The sequence below is a fragment of the Raphanus sativus genome, chromosome 5 (genome assembly GCF_000801105.2).
Source record: "Raphanus sativus cultivar WK10039 chromosome 5, ASM80110v3, whole genome shotgun sequence".
NCBI classification, from domain to species: Eukaryota; Viridiplantae; Streptophyta; class Magnoliopsida; order Brassicales; family Brassicaceae; genus Raphanus; species Raphanus sativus.
The window spans coordinates 2,280,050-2,298,431 of NC_079515.1; the positions used below are offsets into that span (position 1 = coordinate 2,280,050).

Sequence of the window (18,382 nt, forward strand, 5' to 3'; positions counted from 1 at the left end):
GCTCCTCGACTGACCCCGACTCGGCTCGTGACTACTTTAGCTAGAGGACGAGCAGCCGAAGCGAGCAACCAAACAGCTCGGGCCGAGCAGTCATCCCGATTGGGCCTGTACATCGAAAAGCCCATGACCGAAGGGAAGCGAATTAGGTCGAGACTAACCGACCTAGGAGACTATATAAAGAGTTGAGGACAAGAAGGAAGGGGATCACCACTTAGACATACAGACTTGCGGCTAGAATTAGGGTTTCCATTACTCTCTTTGTATCTCGCCGCTTTCTCTTGTACTTCCGGCTAGGAGCTTACCGAGCATCGACTAGCCGGCTTTCTTACTCTTGTACCCTCGTTATTCCGACTCTAATAAAACGTCTCCGTTCATCCCACTCTTGAGTTCTTTTACTTTCTGTCGACCAAACTCACCTCAAACAATTGGCGCCCACCGTGGGGCCGATCAGAGTAACGTTTCCTAGACCGATATGACGATTGGTGACTCGAATCCCGGCACTTCCGGCGAAGCGTCCGAGCTTACGCCTCCGCCTCCTCCTCCCTTCCTCTCATCGGACTTCATGAGCTCCGTGATGGCTCGTCTCGCACATCAAGAAGAAGTTCAGAAGACGACGAACGAGCAGCTCGCTGCCCTTGTAGCTGCTCTCACCGCTCCTGCTGGGCCTACAGACCGTTCCCAGCCCGTCTGCCGGCATCTTTTCCCTCCAACGCCGGCGGAGGACCGCGCCGTCGACGAATCTGACCCAAACGGACCCCCTGCAGTCTACCCTACTCCGACGACAGCAGATCCGACGACGATTCGCGAGATCGCTGAGCTCAAACTCAGCCTTCAACAAATAAGCTCGCAGATCCATCAAGCGACGAGCGCAGCCCCCCAGATCGACAGCGTCATCGCCTCCACTTCGCGCTCGCCCTTCGCTAGCGAACTAACCAGGGTCCAGCTCCGCAAAATAGAGAAGCTCCGCCTCCCCGAGTACAAGCCCGGTGGCGACCCTGTCGAGCACCTGACAGCCTTCAACATAGCTATGGCCAGAGCTCGCCTTTCCGACGAAGAAAAGGACGCGGGATACTGTCAGCTCTTCGTCGAAACCCTAAACGAACAAGCGCTAACCTGGTTCTCGCAGCTCAGCGAGAACTCGATTCGCAGTTTCCGAGACCTCTCAGCTGTATTCCTCAAGACTTACATTATGTTCACCAAGCGAGCAGCGACCGCTTCCAGCCTGTGGAATATGGCGCAGACGAAGGACCAAAGCCTCAAGGACTACATGGAAAAGTTCAAGACGATCGTTTCCCGAGTCGACGTCCCTGATCACATCGCTATCGACGCTTTGATGAACACTCTCCTCGTCAACTCGAAGTTTCGTAAGGACCTGTATTCCAACCCCACGACTTCGCTTCCCGATGCTATTGCCCGGTCTCACAATTTCATCCGAATGGAAGAAGACACCAAGGCGATAATCCGGAAGCAGAACGCTGCCAAGCCGGTTGCAGCCAAAAGCGCGGGTGCTCGGCCAGAGCCACGCCAGCATGCGCCAGCTGATAACGGCGGCAAAAAAGGAGGTCTCCTCTACGTCGTGGACGAGAACAACGCCCCCGTCTCAACCATGGTCATGCACGATAAAAAGTGGAATGTTTACCAGCGAGAGACCGACTCCCCAGATGCATCTCCCAGTACCCCGAGTGCTGGTGTCGTGGCTAAAGTCGATTCGGCTCCAGGACCGACCAGAACTCCCATCGATCTCACGAAGCATTGCAAGTATCATGACGTGAAGGGACACGACACGACCGAGTGCAAATCTCTCTACGCTCAGTTCCTCTCCTCGATCGAAAGCGGGGATTACAAGATCCAGCCGCCTAAACCCAAGCCAAAAGGAGAAAACAGCTGGAGCAGGAACAAAGACAAGAAGGCTCAGCGTAAATCGCAGGGCAAGAACCGTAAAAACGACAAACAGTCGAAGGATACGGAGAAAGCTGCCCGAGAGACCGATGATGACGACGACTCGGCAGATGACGATCAGCCGACCAATCGCCAGCGCATCGAAGTGATCCGCGCCCAACCGCAAGGAGAGAATGAATCCGGGTCCTCGTCCGAAGAAGACGACGACATGAAAAACCTAGACAGCACTGCGGATCTCCGATCCCTCCTCGAGCGAAAGCTCCGACCCACTACCGTAGAAACACCGGTCTCCACCGATCTCCGCCTGCAGATCGACTCGAATCGAGCCGCGAGAGCTTCGACGCAAGAGTCCTCTCGCCAGCAGTCCGCCGAGAAGCCGAACTGCGATTTGCGAGACAAACTCAACGCGAAGATCGGCGATCTGCGGACAACCCTCAACCGCAAGAAAAGGGATACTGCCGAAACGAGTAACGACCTTCGCGACACACTCCGTGCAAGGCACGCGCAGACCCGTCCCCGAATAAACGTTATCATGGGTGGATCACCCCCTGCGGCGATTCGGTTAGAGCAGTCAAGGACCATCGAAGGCAAGCCACCACTTCCCAACGCTGGCCCCAGAAGCAGATGGACGATCAGCCGATTACCTTTTCGTCTGACGATACATTCGGCGTGCACCTCCCTCATAACGATCCTTTGCTCGTCGTGCTCGGTGTCGACAAGTTCGACGTCACTAAAGTTCTTATCGATACCGGGAGCTCCGTTGATATCATCTTTCGCGAAACTCTCGTGAAAATGGGAATCGATCTCAATGACGTCAAGCCTTCTACTCGGACCCTGACAGGATTCAACGGCTCGTCAGAGGTAATCGCAGGCACGATCCGCCTCTCGGTTCATGCATGCGGAGTCACGCGAACGGTCAAGTTTTCTGTGGTCAGCTCCAAAGCTCCTTACCACGTTATACTCGGCACCCCATGGCTACATTCGATGCGAGCAATCGCATCAACGTACCATCAGTGTGTTAAGTTCCCAGGATCAGACGGATCGATCAAAACTCTGAAGGGTGATCAGCAAGCCGCGCGAGATCTCCTGATCGCCACGGTTAAAATCCAGCGCTCCCAGTCACTTGTCAACTCGGTCTCTCCTCCCACGAGCAAAGTCTGCCCGCAAAAGGAAGAGGTTCTCGAAGTACCAGTTGACGAGTCGGACCCGAGCAAATCAGTCCGAGTAGGCGCATTTCTACCCGACGAAATGCAGCAGAAGATCCTCGAGTTCCTTAAGCAAAACCTGTCCACGTTCGCCTGGACGATGTCTGATATGAAGGGAATCGATCCAGCTATCACAACCCACGAACTCAATGTTGATCCCAACTTCAAACCCATCCGGCAGAAAAGAAGAAAGTTGGGACCAGAGCGATCCAAAGCAGTCGCAGAGGAAGTCGAGCGTCTACTCGGTGCCGGTTCAATCACTGAAGTTCGTTACCCGGAATGGCTAGCCAACCCGGTGGTCGTCAAGAAGAAAACGGTAAATGGCGCGTCTGCGTCGATTTTACCGACCTCAACAAAGCATGTCCTAAGGACAGCTACCCGTTGCCTAGCATCGATCGCTAGTCGAATCGACGGCCGGTAACGAGATGTTGACGTTTATGGATGCCTTTTCGGGCTACAACCAGATCCTAATGCACCCGGACGACCGGGAGAAAACTGCTTTCATCACCGATCGGGGAACCTACTGCTATAAGGTGATGCCATTCGGATTGAAAAATGCCGGAGCAACCTACCAACGGCTTGTCAACCGAATGTTCGCCGAGCAGCTTGGGAAGACAATGGAAGTCTATATCGACGACATGCTCGTCAAATCGCTCCGAGCCGACGACCACTTAGCACACTTAAAGGAATGCTTCGCCATCCTAAACAAGTACGGGATGAAGTTGAATCCCGCAAAGTGCACCTTTGGCGTCTCCTCGGGCGAATTCCTTGGTTACATTGTCACGCAACGAGGAATCGAAGCTAACCCGAAACAGATCTCAGCAGTCCTGAATCTCCCCAGTCCGAGAAACTGCCGGGAGGTGCAGAGATTGACAGGACGCATCGCCGCGCTTAATCGCTTTATCTCCCGATCCACCGACAAGTGTCTCCCCTTCTATGATCTCCTCCGAGGGAACAAGAAGTTCATTGGGATGATAAATGCGAGGACGCGTTCGTTCAACTCAAGCAATACCTAACAACTCCTCCCGTCTTGGCCAAGCCGGACGTAGGAGACGTTTTGTCTCTCTATATCGCTGTCTCCTCGGCAGCCGTCAGCAGTGTCTTGATCAAGGAGGACCGTGGCGAGCAGCGTCCGATTTTTTACACGAGCAGACGCATGACCGGCCCGGAGACCAGATACCCAACCCTTGAGAAGCTGGCTCTGGCCGTCGTCGACTCCGCGAGGAAATTACGACCCTACTTCCAGTCACACTCTATCGAAGTTCTGACCGACCAACCGCTCCGCACCGTCCTGCAAAATCCCAACAGAGCCGGCCGGCTGACCAAGTGGGCAATCGAACTGAGTGAGCTTGACATTACGTACAAATGTCGAACAGCCGCCAAATCTCAAGTCCTCGCCGACTTCCTTGTCGAGCTCACGCCAGATCTTGCACAAGACCTCGATGTCCCGAGTCCCAATTGGATTCTTCATGTCGACGGATCATCGACGAGTAAAGGATCCGGTGCTGGAGTCCAGCTTCAATCGCCAACAGGAGAACTCATCCGCCAGTCTTTCAGCTTCGGCTTCCCGGCCTCTAACAACGAGGCAGAGTATGAATCGTTGATCGCCGGTCTTCGTCTCGCCCGAGCCGTCAAAGCCAAACGCTTGAGTGCTTATTGCGACTCGCAGCTCGTCGCTAGCCAGTTTAGCGGCGACTACGATGCTCGCAACGATAGAATGGATGCGTATCTCCGAGTGGTTCAGGAGCTCGCTAGGGAATTCGATTTCTTCGAACTCACCAAGGTTCCTCGCGGAGAGAACGTTTGCGCCGATGCCTTAGCCGCACTCGGGAGCAAACTCCACGATCAGGTCAAAAGGACGATACCCATACATCGGATCGATCGACCAAGCATCGACTCTTCCTCCGACGAAAGCTCTCCCATCGCTCCAATCTTTGCAACAACTCGACGATCCACCACCGATCAAACCGACGCTGAGATGCCCGATCGTGACGATACCCCAGTCGATTGGCGAACCGAGTTCCTAGATTATCTCGTACGAGAAGAACTGCCAAAAGATAAGTGGGCAGCGAGACGCCTGAAGAGACGCAGCGCCCACTACGTCATCATGAACGACGAACTTCACCGAGTAACCGCGAACAAGGTTCTCTTAAAGTGCATCCAGGGCGATGAAGTACGCCGAGTAATGGCTGAAACTCACGACGGAGCAGGAGGAAACCACTCGGGAGGCCGAGCACTCGCCCTTAAGGTTCGAAGCTTGGGATTCTTTTGGCCGTCTATGAACACTGACTGCGAGGCATACGCTCGTCGGTGCGACAAATGCCAGCGTCACGCTCCGAGCATCCACAGTCCCACTGAGCTGTTGCGGACATCTGCTGCCCCTTATCCGTTCATGAGGTGGGGGATGGACATCATCGGGCCCATGCCGAACTCACGCCAACGTCGTTTCATCCTGGTCCTCACCGATTACTTCACTAAATGGATTGAAGCCGAAGCGTTCTCTCAGGTAACGGACAAGGAAGTCCGCACCTTCGTCTGGAAGAACATCATTTGCCGTCATGGTTTGCCATACGAGATCATAACGGACAATGGCTCTCAGTTCATGTCCGGAAACTTCAAAGAGTTCTGCAACAAGTGGAATATCCGTCTAAGCCCTTCGACTCCTCGTTACCCGCAAGGAAACGGACAGGCGGAATCTTCCAACAAGATTATCATCGATGGAATCAAGAAGCGACTCGACCTAAAGAAAGGCCATTGGGCCGACGAGCTGGACGGCGTCCTCTGGTCGCACCGAACGACTCCTCGCGGTGCGACCAAATCCACCCCTTTCTCTCTTGCTTACGGGATGGAAGCAATGGCCCCCGCCGAAGTTAACGTGACAAGTCTTCGGCGCGCCAAGATGCCGCAGTTCGTCGAGCTTAATCAAGATATGCTCCTCGATGCCCTTGATGAACTCGAGGAAAAACGCGACCAGGCGCTTCTTCGGATCCAAAACTACCAGAACCAAATCGAGAGCTATTATAATAAGAAGGTGAAAGCGCGCCCTCTCGAGCTCGGCGACCTCGTCCTCCGAAAAGTTTTCGACAACACAAAGGAGCTCAACGCTGGAAAGTTAGGGACCAACTGGGAAGGACCTTACAAGATCACTCGAGTCGTTCGACCAGGCGTCTACCGACTCGAGACTTCCCGCGGAGAGGCAGTCCCACGAGCCTGGAACTCGATGCATCTTCGCCTCTTCTACCAATAGATTCGTCTCATCTTTTCTCCGAGCGAATGACCAACAGGTCACTGTTCGCCAAAAAAAAAAAAAAAAAAAAAAAAAAAAAAAAAAAAAAACCGAGTAGATGCACCTAACCGTCACTTCTACTCGTCCGAGTGAATGCGCTACTACAGCCACTTTCACTCGGTCAAACGAACTACGAAAGGCTTGATCCTCATCCGAGGTACGTAGGCATCCCTTCACAGGGTCCAGCCCCAACCAAAACAAAGTCCAAACTTTTTTTTAGAATGACCAACAGTCACCTTTCCCCGAACAAACGATGCCAGCCCCTTCATCAAGCGGAGCACGAGCACTCGCCCAGCTAAATCGGCTGAGCCTTGATCAGGTATCAGCCGAAGGGAATAACAGCCTTGCGTCACCTGTGCGTCGTGCACTGACCGGCTATCCAATGGAAATTTCAGACCAAGTCTGATCGAAGAACGACGGTTTGGCCGACCAATAGTTCTCTCGATCACTGCACTGCGTCTCGAAACCTTTTCCTCGGCAATTCAGTAGAACGATTAGAGTCTCTTTGTATTTACTTGAACGTTAGACTTGTAAAAGCTTCGTTGAATAAATAAGAATGCGAACGAACGACTCTCTAATCACTCTTCTATCTGAAAAGGAGGGAACTCGCTGGCAAATGCGAGCAACCATCCGGACTATTTCGTTTCTCGGTTATGGACAAGTGAAAAATGATTTATATACTTCTAAGTTAAACGACTTACGGAAATATATAAAGAAACACTTGTCTGATAAAAACCAAAAGAAAATAATTCATACATCAAAGGCTTAACGCCGAGAAACGAGGTCTTAAACAAACAAGGCCAAACGGCCGAAAAAGAGATACAACAAACATGGGTAATCATCCCTCAGCAGGGGGATCTTTCTTCTCAGGAGGGCCCGAGCTGGATACGTTGCCGGTACTTTGACCCTTACTCGATGGAGAGGCAAGCCTGATCTCGCGGTTCGGATCCGAAAGGCCTTCACTCGCGTCAGGATCGGAAGTCCCGAGGGACGAACTGTCGGAGATTGTAACCAACTTCTCCCGGGCATCGGCACCGGGCGCCTTCGGGTCCACTTCAACGGCTTTCTTGTCTGGCGCAGCCTCTTTGATAGGAAGAGTGGCGTCGGGACGAGCAGGAGATTGTACCGTGTCGAGGAGGTCCCTAATAAATCCATCACTCGGAGATCGGAGCGCTGCCGCGGCTTCAGAATCGATCAGCTCAAGGTTCGACCCATGCTTGTCAACCTTCTCGAGGATTTCTTCGATCACGAACCGAGACTTCAGCACCAAAGGAGACAAGGTTAGATCCGAGTCCGGAATCACGCCTACCTCCAGACGAGTCGTCTCCCCATCGTAGTACTTCTCCAAGTCGGCGTACGTATCAATGGTCTCCTGAGGGATATCTTTCCCCGATTCCTTCAAAGCCTCGAGGCAGTCTCGCATCCCGCGCGCTTGACCAAGCATACACCGCGAGTCCTCGAAATCATCACGGCGCTTCTCTCGGTCCTGAATATTTTTGAAGCGTCGGGAGCATTTTCCGGTCATTGCCGCCATCACGCGGATTCGCTCATGAGTGACCTCAAGTTTGCGAGATTCCCTCAAGCGATCCATCTCCCGGGAGAAATTCAAAGCAGAGGCCACCACCTCCTTCTCGAGAGTCGCATTCTTGCCTTGCAAGTCGGCATTTCTCTTCCGCAACTCGGCTTTCTCTTTCTCCGCCTTCTTTACCAGGTCCCGAGCAGACGCCAACTCGATCGCCATGATTCCCCTCTGCTCGTCGAGCTCCTTCCTCAGCGCTTCTTCTTGGGCAACTGCTTCGTCCTTTGCGCGTTTATGGCTCCTCTTCTGCTTGTCGACCAACTCGAACGCTCCTCTCAGCTCCTCATCGTATTTCCTCACTAAAACGTTCCAGTCTCCGAGGCTCTGCACGACAAACCACGTAGCGTCAGCAAACGAATAAGAAGAAAAAGAGATAAAGTCAGAAACCCGACTTACCATGATGGAGGTACGGGCGGCGAACTTGTACTCCTCCTTGAAGATCAAGTCCTTGACCGGCGGCAGCGCGCCCCGATCTCCCCTAAACTGACGAACCAGGCGACCGCACTCCTGCTCGTCATGCGCTAGCGGGACCTCGCGGTCGTAAGAGAAAGAAACCCTGTCCGGACAACCCTTCTTTTTCTTCTTCCTCTTCTTCGGGACAGCAACGGTCCCTTCAGCGACCTGAGGAGCGGGTTCCTCCGGCACGACTTCACGCCCCGGGCCCAGCGATTCCCCGGAACGGGTGGCATCTTCCTCCTCGTCGTTCAGCTCCTCAGAAGAGCCTCGAGGAACCATTTCGGCGGCTTTCTTCTTCCTCTTCCTCTTCTTGTCCTTCTTCTTGGCCTTTGGAGAGACCACCGGAAGATCTTCGTCGCGGCTGCCCGCAGGCTGTGATTCGGGGACCACCTCATCTTTGGAACCACCGCTCGGTTCCAGGTCCCTGAGCTCGCCTTCCTCAACGGACGAGGATCGGATCGCGGGAGAATCGCCCCTTGCCTTCTTCCTTCTCCCCTCTGACCCAGAATGCCCTTGAGGAGAGGAAGCCCCAACGTTCGTTTCCTCGACAGCCGCGCCCTCCTCTTCGCGCTGTCTCTTCTTGTTGGTCTTTCTAACCAACTGAGCCTCAGCGTCCGACTCAGTCGCGCTCGGATCTCCTAAATTAGGCGAGCCCGCGGTATCGGGCTGAGATTTCTTTGCGGAGCCGACTTTCTTCGCAACCACCAAACTCAAATTTGGAATAGTCCTCATCGCTCTTGCTCGGTTTATCTCCCTCTGCTCGGCCGAATTGAACAAATTGACCCTCTTCGTCTTATTCGTGACAATGGGGATCGTGTCCGAACGCCAAACCTCTGCGATGAGTAAAAGCAAAATTAGATTCCATATCAAAAAGGACGTGTCAAAGCAAAGGAAAGAGCGAAAGGAAAGACTTACGCTGACTAATCCACCCGATCGATCGACTAATCCTCCGATAGGAAAAATTATTCCAATGGTCCTGTCTCTGCGATGCGATCAGACGCGCGCTCGTCAAAAAGTCCTCCTCGTACTCTGCGGTGTTCGGAAGAGCAACTGCAAAGAAAGACAAACGGGAGTTAGACCACAAGAAACGGAAAATAAAACTGACGGGTGGTTTATACCCATCTCTCGGGCCCATAAAACACGATAGCCGGTCCTCAGCGGCTCCTCGAACGCAGCCCTGTCAGATTTGACGTAGAAGTAGGACCGCTGCCAGTTGTTCGTCTTGTTGGGGTAGCCGGTCACCACGTTATAGTTGGGGCGGATCTTCAGCGAAATCAGTCCGCCCTTTATCTTCGCTGACACTAATTCCTCGAAAGCTCGGACGTTGAGAGGAACACCAGCTTCTGCTCCGATAATCGTCAGTGCCACGGCCAGCCGCCACGCACCATTCAGAAATTGGCTAAGGGCGGCTCCTCGGCGCATCGCAAACGCAGTGACGATTCGAGGAATCGGAAACCACAGCTTCGTGTCGCCCTCGAAGTACGACTCGTAGACGCACTGGTAGCCTTTCGGAGGAGACCAGGGCCGCTGGTCGCTATTCGGGATTATAAACGTAACCCCCGCTGCGTCGCGAGCCCGTAGGAGTCTCGTCACCGACTCGACGGTCGACCTCGTCTTCTCGACACCCCGCCAGTCCTGGCCTTCGACGACCGAAGGACGCACGCGCTCCCGATCAAGCGGAGGTTGCTTCTCGAAGATGTTCCCCGGATAAAAGCTTATCGGGATCATCTGATCGTCAACATGATCACGACCGTCGTCGTCCTTCCGCGACTGCACTCTCGATTCCGAAATAAGAACGCGCTGCGCACGACTCAAGTTCTCTGTATCCATCATCGCCTCGCGATGAACCGCCTCTTGGCTTCCTTCAGAACCACGGACCGTCTCTAAGTCATCACCAGATCCCGACGAGGCCGCACGCATCTTCCCCTTTTGTTCTCGAGAAAGTTTCTTACTTGTCGACATTACCGAGTAAACGATAAAACGAGAGCAGAAGAAAGAGAGAGAAGCAACTTAGAGAGAGAGAGAGAGAGTACCTGAAGATTGCGGAAGAATGAGAGATCTGAAGGAAGATCTCTTATTTATAGGGAAGGGGACGCGCGCTCGACGAGGCGTCATAATTAGCCCTAAACGGGCCTAAATGGGCCTCTAGACGGGCTCGCGCGTCGGTCTCAAGCGCGACCTTTCGGTTTCCCGGTCCGAAACCTAACGACGCTTCGGCTTCCCGATCCAAAACCTAGTAACGGTTCGGCTCCCTCGCTACAATTGGCGACGGTTCGACGTCATACCATGAATCAAATGCGATCAGATCCCCGGTTTGGAAAGACCGTTGTTCGGCATCAATCCAGACGATTTATACCGAATCGCGGAAGTTCTTTTCTTCGGACAATTTCTGGCGGAGCCGTCAAAATCAACAACGAGTCTCCTGTTCTTCGAGCCCTAAAACAACTAGCTCACAGCGATCGTTTACTCGACCGACTATGAACTAGGGGGGGACTTATTGTTGGGGATGGATTGTCACCACCCACAAGGCCCAGCGAACAGGAGGCCCATTACCATCAAGGAGGGAGCGGTCGGCTCGGCGTCGGCTCCTCGACTGACCCCGACTCGGCTCGTGACTACTTTAGCTAGAGGACGAGCAGCCGAAGCGAGCAACCAAACAGCTCGGGCCGAGCAGTCATCCCGATTGGGGCCTGTACATCGAAAAGCCCATGACCGAAGGGAAGCGAATTAGGTCGAGACTAACCGACCTAGGAGACTATATAAGGAGTTGAGGACAAGAAGGAAGGGGATCACCACTTAGACATACAGACTTGCGGCTAGAATTAGGGTTTCCATTACTCTCTTTGTATCTCGCCGCTTTCTCTTGTACTTCCGGCTAGGAGCTTACCGAGCATCGACTAGCCGGCTTTCTTACTCTTGTACCCTCGTTATTCCGACTCTAATAAAACGTCTCCGTTCATCCCACTCTTGAGTTCTTTTACTTTCTGTCGACCAAACTCACCTCAAACAGGTAACACGTTTTGTCTTTGACGGAACACACTTCCACCGTTTCTCCCAAGCAAAACACGGAGGAGTTATCAAGTTCCTTTCAAGGACAGCAAACAACTATTCACAACCAATGCTAACACAAAAGAAGGAACCTTTAACCATTTTTTACTTTAGATGAAACAAAAACAAAGAAACAATAAAATTAGAGACCTTTAACTATTCAAAACCTAACTATGCAATAACACAGACGACAAAACTTCAACCTTTTTGTAATAAAGCAGCAAACTTTAAGAAACCCACAACCTCGTACGTACCTTCTTTAACGGTACGACCCATCTTGAATCGACCCAGTCAAGATGAGGACGCAGCTTGTTCCTCTCGTACTCGATGATAAGAGGCGGTGAATCGAAGTAAACAAGAAACTTCTTGTAACACCCGGTTCATCCTCACTCGACACCGGTGTGTTATCAAACCACAATTGTGTCTCAAAATCCAATAAAAGTCTCCGATGTCAACTTCCATATAAATAACGAAATAAATCCATAAATCCAATAACTCAAATACTGAAATAATCGCCGAAAATAATAGAATAATAATAAAATATAAGTCTGAGAATAAAGACAATGAAAACGCCTAGAAACACCAGCTGTCCGATCAGTCTCCTACTCGTCTGTCTCACCTGAAAGGGAGGGAAATGAGGAATGAGTAACAGGGGAGTCACTCAGTGAGGTATGGGATGCTAAGCCCGAATTTCATTGACTTAGACATAGCACTCCGAATATATATAATTTAATACTAATATATAGCAAACACGGCACCTAAAGTACCCATAAATCAAACAATGGTCCTAGCGGAATACACACCCGCTGCCCAATAAAGGGCCAAAAACTCCGCCGACAAAGTGCTCGGTAACACACGCCCGTAGACGATTTATCGACCTCGAAGCCTTGGCACAACAGGTCGACTAAGCTGTGCCGCAGCATCTCCACATCACATCATCAAATCATCACATATACTGGTCTCCGGCCGGCACACAGAAATACGTCTCCGTGGTCGGCTAACATCCTAGTCGTCTAGATATATTATTTTAATAATTAATTATCAATTACAAAAGACAAGCATCGTTGAATCATCTAGCATCCTAGTTCCGGTTAAGCAAGCAACCTAAACTAAACAAGCAATGACAGACTCGATTTCACACAGACTGTACATATTAGAAATAAATTATACATATTCGAGATCCTAAATCGTGTACGAGAAATTACGAGAATAGCCCTCACCTTAGAAATGGGAAAAGTAGTAGCTATGAACTCCAACTGCTCAAATAGACTCCAAATCTGAAATCAGGGCGAAAAATCGAGTCAGAATGCCCTTCGAACGGTCCAAAACGGATAACCGGGAATCTGGTCAAAAAGTCAACCCGCAGGTCAAAGGTCAACCCGGTCAACTCTGACCCAAGCCGGTCAACCATTGACCCAATTGAAATCGAATTGAACCAACCGGTTTTCCTTAACCGGATTCGATTTCAATTGAACCAGATTCAAATCAATTACAAACTGGTTAACCTAAACCGAAATCCAATTCTCAATAACCAACAAACCGAAATCAAATCAATTAAACCGGTTTGACCAGTCAACGGTTTGACTCGCCGAGTTGACTCAGCCGAGTCACCGAGTCACCGGCGAGTCGGCGAGTCAGCCGGCGAGTCACCGGAGACCGGTCGCCGGCGGCGACCAAAGAGGCGGCGGCTTACCGGAGCAGTCACCGGCGACGAAGACTCCGGCGAACGGCGGTGACAGGCGGCGGCGCGTGAGATGCACGCGTGGTGGAGCGGCGGCGCGTGGAGGCGCGTGGAGGCGCGTGCGCGGTGGTCTGCGGCTGATCTTCTAGCTCCGGACTCGTCTCGACAAGGGGAACACACTGGTGGTCTTAAAATCACGAAATTCCAAACGGTTTGAGAGTTATGATCGATTTAGTGAACGGCCGTTTATAATCAAATCGGAAATGATGGTTTCACGGTTACCTTCGGTGGTTGATGGCGACTGGTCGGCGGTTCCGTTCTCGGTCGACGGTGACACTGGCTGTACGGACTCAGATCTGCTCGACGGCTCACACTCTGCAGAGATCTAAGGCTTAGGAATTTCTTGAATAAAATAATGAGGAGGCTGGTTTAAATAGTGTCTCACCTAGGGTTTCCTGCGATGGGCATGGGTCTCGCTGGGCCAAATTTACCGGGCTGGGAAATGGGTCGTTACAATTCTCCCCCACTACAAAAGAATTCGACCCTGAATTCGGCTCTTGAACCGACTGTCCAATACCATCCTGAAAAAGCTCCGGATAATCAATCCTCATATGAGCCTCGGTCTCCCAGGTCTCCTCCTGGATCCCGTCTCTTTCCCAACGGACTTTGACCAAACTGGTCATCATTCCTTGAACAGCTTTCACTTGACGCTCAACAATCTCAACTGGCTGACAAGGTGCAGACAAATTTTTACCAAGATCTCTCGGCGGCTGAGGCAAAATAAGCTCTGGCTCTCTCACAACTTTCCTCAAAACGGACACGTGGAACACATCATGAAAGTCTGATAACTCTGCTGATAACTGCAATTTATAAGCCACTGCTCCAATCCGCTCCAAAATAGGGTACGGTCCCATATATCTCGGTTTAAGCTTCTTTAACTTTCGAGTCTTAGATCCTCCCTGAAATGTCCTCATTTTCAGGTATACTAAGTCGCCCACCTGAAACTCCAAATCCTTACGGCGTTTGTCTGCATAACTCTTCTGACGGTCATGGGCTTCCTTAAGCCGAGTCTTGAGCATCTCCACTTGCTCTACCGTCTCCTGAACCATTGCTGGTTCTAAGTCTCGTCTCTCCCCCACTTCTGTCCAACAAAGTGGTGTACGACAAGGCCTACCATAAAGTGCCTCATAAGGTGCCATCTCAATGCTCGAATGATAACTGTTGTTGTAGGCAAACTCAACTAGAGGTAGATACTTTCCCCAGCTACCCTCCCAATCTAGGACGCAAGCCCTAAGCATATCCTCCAATGTCTGAATAGTCCTCTCTGACTGTCCGTCTGTCTGTGGGTGATAGGCTGTACTCATATGGACTTTCGTCCCAAGTGCATTCTGAAAGGCTCCCCAAAAAGCGGATGAGAACTTTGGATCTCGATCAGAAACAATACTGACAGGAACTCCATGCAACTTCACAATCTCATCGATGTAAATCTGTGCCAACTGCGTAGCTCCATATGTCTTCTTAATCGGCAGAAAATGAGCAGACTTGGTGAGTCTGTCTACAATCACCCAAACAGCATTCTTCCCACCCGTGGTTATCGGTAGTCCAGAAACAAAATCCATAGTCACCATGTCCCATTTCCATTCTGGCAATGGTAGGTTTTGCAACAACCCGCTAGGCACTTGATGCTCAGCCTTAACCATCTGACACGTCTGACACTGCGATACAAATGTAGCAACATCTTTCTTCATACCAGGCCAATGGTAATAGCGCTTCAGATCTCTGTACATCTTAGTGTTTCCCGGATGGATAGCAAATTTTGAGTGGTGTGCTTGCTGTAAGATTTCCTTTCTCAACAACTTATCATCAGGCACACAAACTCGGTTCCGGTACATGTACATCCCACTCATAGCTGTATGATAACCGGTACTCTCAATCTCAATCTGCTTAACCAAAACCTTGTCATTATCCTGAACTTTGCGTATTTTCCATAATAAATCTGCATTCTCCAAGGCATCAAGACCAGATGTCTCTTCTTCTGCAGTAACTGCGCACACTCTGAGAGTGGCAAGTGTCGCCGTCAGCTCTTGAACCTCTTTGGTTCCTGACACATCATTCTTGCGTCTACTCAAGGCATCTGCCACCTGGTTGGCTTTACCAGGATGGTAAGTAATATCCAGGTCGTAATCTGCTAACAACTCCATCCATCTTCGCTGCCTCAAGTTTAGATCTGCCTGAGTAAAAATATACTTCAAACTCTGGTGGTCTGTAAGGATCTTAACCTTCTCTCCATACAGATATGACCTCCAAATTTTTAGTGCAAACACAACTGCTGCTAACTCCAGATCGTGAGTAGGGTAGTTAACCTCGTGAGGTCTCAACTGGCGTGATGCATAAGCAATAACATGACCCTCCTGCATCAATACACAACCCAAGCCAATACCTGACGCATCTGTATAAACCTCATATGGTATTCCTGGTCTCGGTAGTACCAGAACTGGTGCATTTGTCAGTCGCCGCTTTAGCTCCGTGAAGCTATGTGAACACTCATCAGTCCAAACAAGCTTAACATCCTTGCCTGTCAACTCTGTCATCGGCTTAGCGATACTGGCAAAACCCATGACGTACTTCCTGTAATAACCTGCTAGACCCAAAAAGCTGCGGATCTCTGTAGCACTCTTAGGTGTCGGCCACTCTGAAATTGCAGTAATCTTCTCTTGATCAACAGCAACTCCTTCCTCAGAAACTACATGGCCCAAAAATCCAATCTTCCTCTGCCAGAAGCTACATTTACTCATTTTAGCAAACAAGTGATGTTCTCTCAGCTTCTCCAAAACAATCCGCAAATGTTCAGCATGCTCTTCTCTGCTCCGAGAATAAATCAGAATATCATCGATGAAGACAATCACAAACTTATCCAAGTACTCGCGGAAAACATCATTCATCAACTTCATGAACGCTGCAGGTGCGTTTGTCAGCCCAAATGGCATCACCACAAACTCGTAATGACCATAACGTGTCCGAAAAGCCGTCTTCCGTACATCCCCATCTGCTATCGCAATCTGGTGGTAACCTGATGCCAAGTCTATCTTAGAAAACCATGAAGCTCCCTGCAACTGATCCAGCAACTCATCGATTCGCGGAAGTGGATACTTATTCTTGATGGTCACTTTGTTCAACCCCCTGTAGTCAATACAAAGCCTGAAACTCCCATCTTTCTTCTTCACAAACAATACTGGTGCTCCCCAAGGTGAAGTACTAGGTCTGATGAAACCTTTCTCCAATAACTCCTCTAACTGCTTTTTCAATTCAGCCATCTCTGCTGGTGCTAATCGGTACGGAGCCCGTGAAACTGGTGTTGTCCCTGGTTCCAACTCAATGGTGAGGACATCATCTCTGGCTGGTGGTGGCCCTTTTAAAGCCTCAAATACATCTTGAAACCCTGCAACCACGGGTATGTCTTGCAACTCTAAATGTCCATCATCTTTAACCACCGAGATAGTTGCTAGAAATCCCTCTGCTCCTCTCTCCAACAAGTCCTCAGCACGCATCATGGAGACAATAGAAACTCCCCGCTGAACTTGGATGCACTGGAATGTGATATTCCCTTCCTCTCTAGGGATAAGAACTCTTGCCTTTGGACAATCTACCACCACTCGATGCCGCGACAGCCAATCCATCCCAAGTATAACATCGTAGTAATCTAGATCCATCTCTGATAAGTCTCCGATGAACTCCACCCCTCCTAGTACAACTGGTACCTCTCGATGGATACCAAGGGTTCCTAAACTCTCTGCGCCAGCTGTTATAATATTCTTCTTCTTTGGGTCAAAGACACCTTGAAAGGACCAAGACTTGACTAGCCGCGAACTCACGAAGCTGTGGGAAGCTCCCGTGTCGAAAAGAGTGTGAGCTATCTCACCTCCAACAGAAACCGATCCTACACACATTTTATTTTACTATACACTATAATCACCACAAAAGTACTCAAAAGAAAAGATATGGTATGAATACATACCAGCTGTCGGCTCAGCTCCATCAGTTCCTCCTAAAGCATACACTCGTGGAGCGACGGCTTGACGCTTAGCTGGTGGAAGTGCTGCTTGTTCCTTCTTCGGACACTCTCTCGAAAAATGGCCCGGCTGATTACAGTTGTAACAATTCCTGTTTGTCGCTGCTGGTGCTGCAGTCTGTCCGGCGGAAGTCGCATCAGCTGGTCTAACCCGACAAAACTTCGCAATGTGGCCAAACCTCCCACACTCAAAACACTTGGCACACTCTCCCCTATGATGACGACGACAACGAGAACAATACGGTGCCTCTGACTGGTCCCCGGTCCTCCTCTGAGACTCTGTAGTCCTCCCAGGCTTAGGCTGAGCAGATTTGAGAAGTTTCTGCTCCTCTATCCAACCTGCTTCCTGTTCAGCTGCTTTCTCCACCAAGTCTCCCAATCTGTAGTAAGTGACGACATTGCACCTGTTGCGAATCTCCAAACGCATCCCATCCAAAAACTTCCTGATCAACTCATCTTCAGGAATACCACTTCCAACAAATCTGCGAAGCTGGTTGAACTTAACCTCATACTGCTTGATCGACAAGTCACCTTGGCTCACATGCTCGAAGTCCCTCTTCTTTCTATCCATAGCTTGTTTCGGAAAGTACTTCTTATCAAACTCCTCGATAAAATCTTCAAAAGTGAGAATGTTAGGCCCATGGTTCAATCGCACTCCCTCCCACCAAACCAATGCATCTCCACGCAAATACTGCATAGTCAATCTAAGCTTAAACTCTGGGGGACAGTCAATATTCTCCAGCTTCCGTTTCAGACTCAGCTTCCAATCATAAGCGGCTGTAGGATCCACTGTTCCTACAAAATGCTCCATACCCATGTTCTTCATCATACTGGTGAGTCGGTAATACCTCTCATCATGAGCTGGATAAACCTGTGGTAATGGCGGTGGAGGTGGCAGAATCTGCTGGCCTGGAACCTGCTGCAATGGTACCTGAGGAATCTGCGCTGCTGGAATCTGCTGCGCTGGGTCCTGAGGAATCTGCACTGCTGGAATCTGCTGTGGTGGAACCTGAGGAATCTGCACTGCTGGAATCTGCTGTGCTTGGACCTGAGGAATCTGCTGTGGTGGAACCCGAGCGGCAGCCAACTGGCGAGCAACTTCCTGTGCAGCTACTCGAGCAGCTTCCTGTGCAGCAACCCGAGCTGCTTCCTGGGTAAC

General features: G+C 50.7%; 2 protein-coding genes and 1 long non-coding RNA gene across 3 annotated transcripts; 1 reads left to right on the forward strand and 2 right to left on the reverse strand.

Moving 5' to 3' along the window:
* The first annotated feature begins 2,691 nt into the window (after window positions 1-2,691).
* LOC130512491 (uncharacterized) lies at window positions 2,692-5,614 on the forward strand. The gene is made up of 4 exons (XM_057010548.1): window positions 2,692-3,369; window positions 3,569-4,094; window positions 4,481-5,414; window positions 5,611-5,614. The coding sequence occupies exons 1-4, from the start codon at window positions 2,692-2,694 to the stop codon at window positions 5,612-5,614; spliced, it is 2,142 nt and encodes a 713-aa protein (XP_056866528.1).
* A 1,614-nt stretch (window positions 5,615-7,228) lies between these two features.
* Window positions 7,229-10,479, reverse strand: LOC130512494 (meiosis-specific protein ASY2-like). The gene is made up of 4 exons (XM_057010551.1): window positions 9,544-10,479; window positions 9,341-9,475; window positions 8,366-9,258; window positions 7,229-8,293 (listed from the first exon to the last, which is right to left on the reverse strand). Exons 1-4 carry the CDS (start codon window positions 10,385-10,387, stop codon window positions 7,229-7,231), a joined length of 2,937 nt encoding a protein of 978 aa, XP_056866531.1. The 5' UTR covers window positions 10,388-10,479.
* A 1,450-nt stretch (window positions 10,480-11,929) lies between these two features.
* LOC130495073 (uncharacterized) lies at window positions 11,930-13,550 on the reverse strand. The gene is made up of 4 exons (XR_008934330.1): window positions 13,437-13,550; window positions 13,167-13,341; window positions 12,694-12,750; window positions 11,930-12,092 (listed from the first exon to the last, which is right to left on the reverse strand). It is a non-coding gene; the product is annotated as an uncharacterized LOC130495073 (long non-coding RNA).
* Window positions 13,551-18,382: the final 4,832 nt, after the last annotated feature.

What these genes read in the sequence shown, in the direction of transcription:
- LOC130512491 (XM_057010548.1), top strand. Translation starts at nt 2,692, where the DNA reads ATGGGAATCGATCTCAATGACGTCAAGCCTTCTACTCGGACCCTGACA. An exon ending in GTGCCGGTTCAATCACTGAA is followed by an intron (nt 3,370 to 3,568) that starts GTTCGTTACCCG and finishes GGCTACAACCAG; the next exon opens with ATCCTAATGCACCCGGACGA. An exon ending in GATGATAAATGCGAGGACGC is followed by an intron (nt 4,095 to 4,480) that starts GTTCGTTCAACT and finishes AATGTCGAACAG; the next exon opens with CCGCCAAATCTCAAGTCCTC.
- LOC130512494 (XM_057010551.1), bottom strand. Translation starts at nt 10,387, where the DNA reads ATGTCGACAAGTAAGAAACTTTCTCGAGAACAAAAGGGGAAGATGCGT. An exon ending in TTTATGGGCCCGAGAGATGG is followed by an intron (nt 9,476 to 9,543) that starts GTATAAACCACC and finishes CTTTCTTTGCAG; the next exon opens with TTGCTCTTCCGAACACCGCA. An exon ending in GATCGGGTGGATTAGTCAGC is followed by an intron (nt 9,259 to 9,340) that starts GTAAGTCTTTCC and finishes TACTCATCGCAG; the next exon opens with AGGTTTGGCGTTCGGACACG.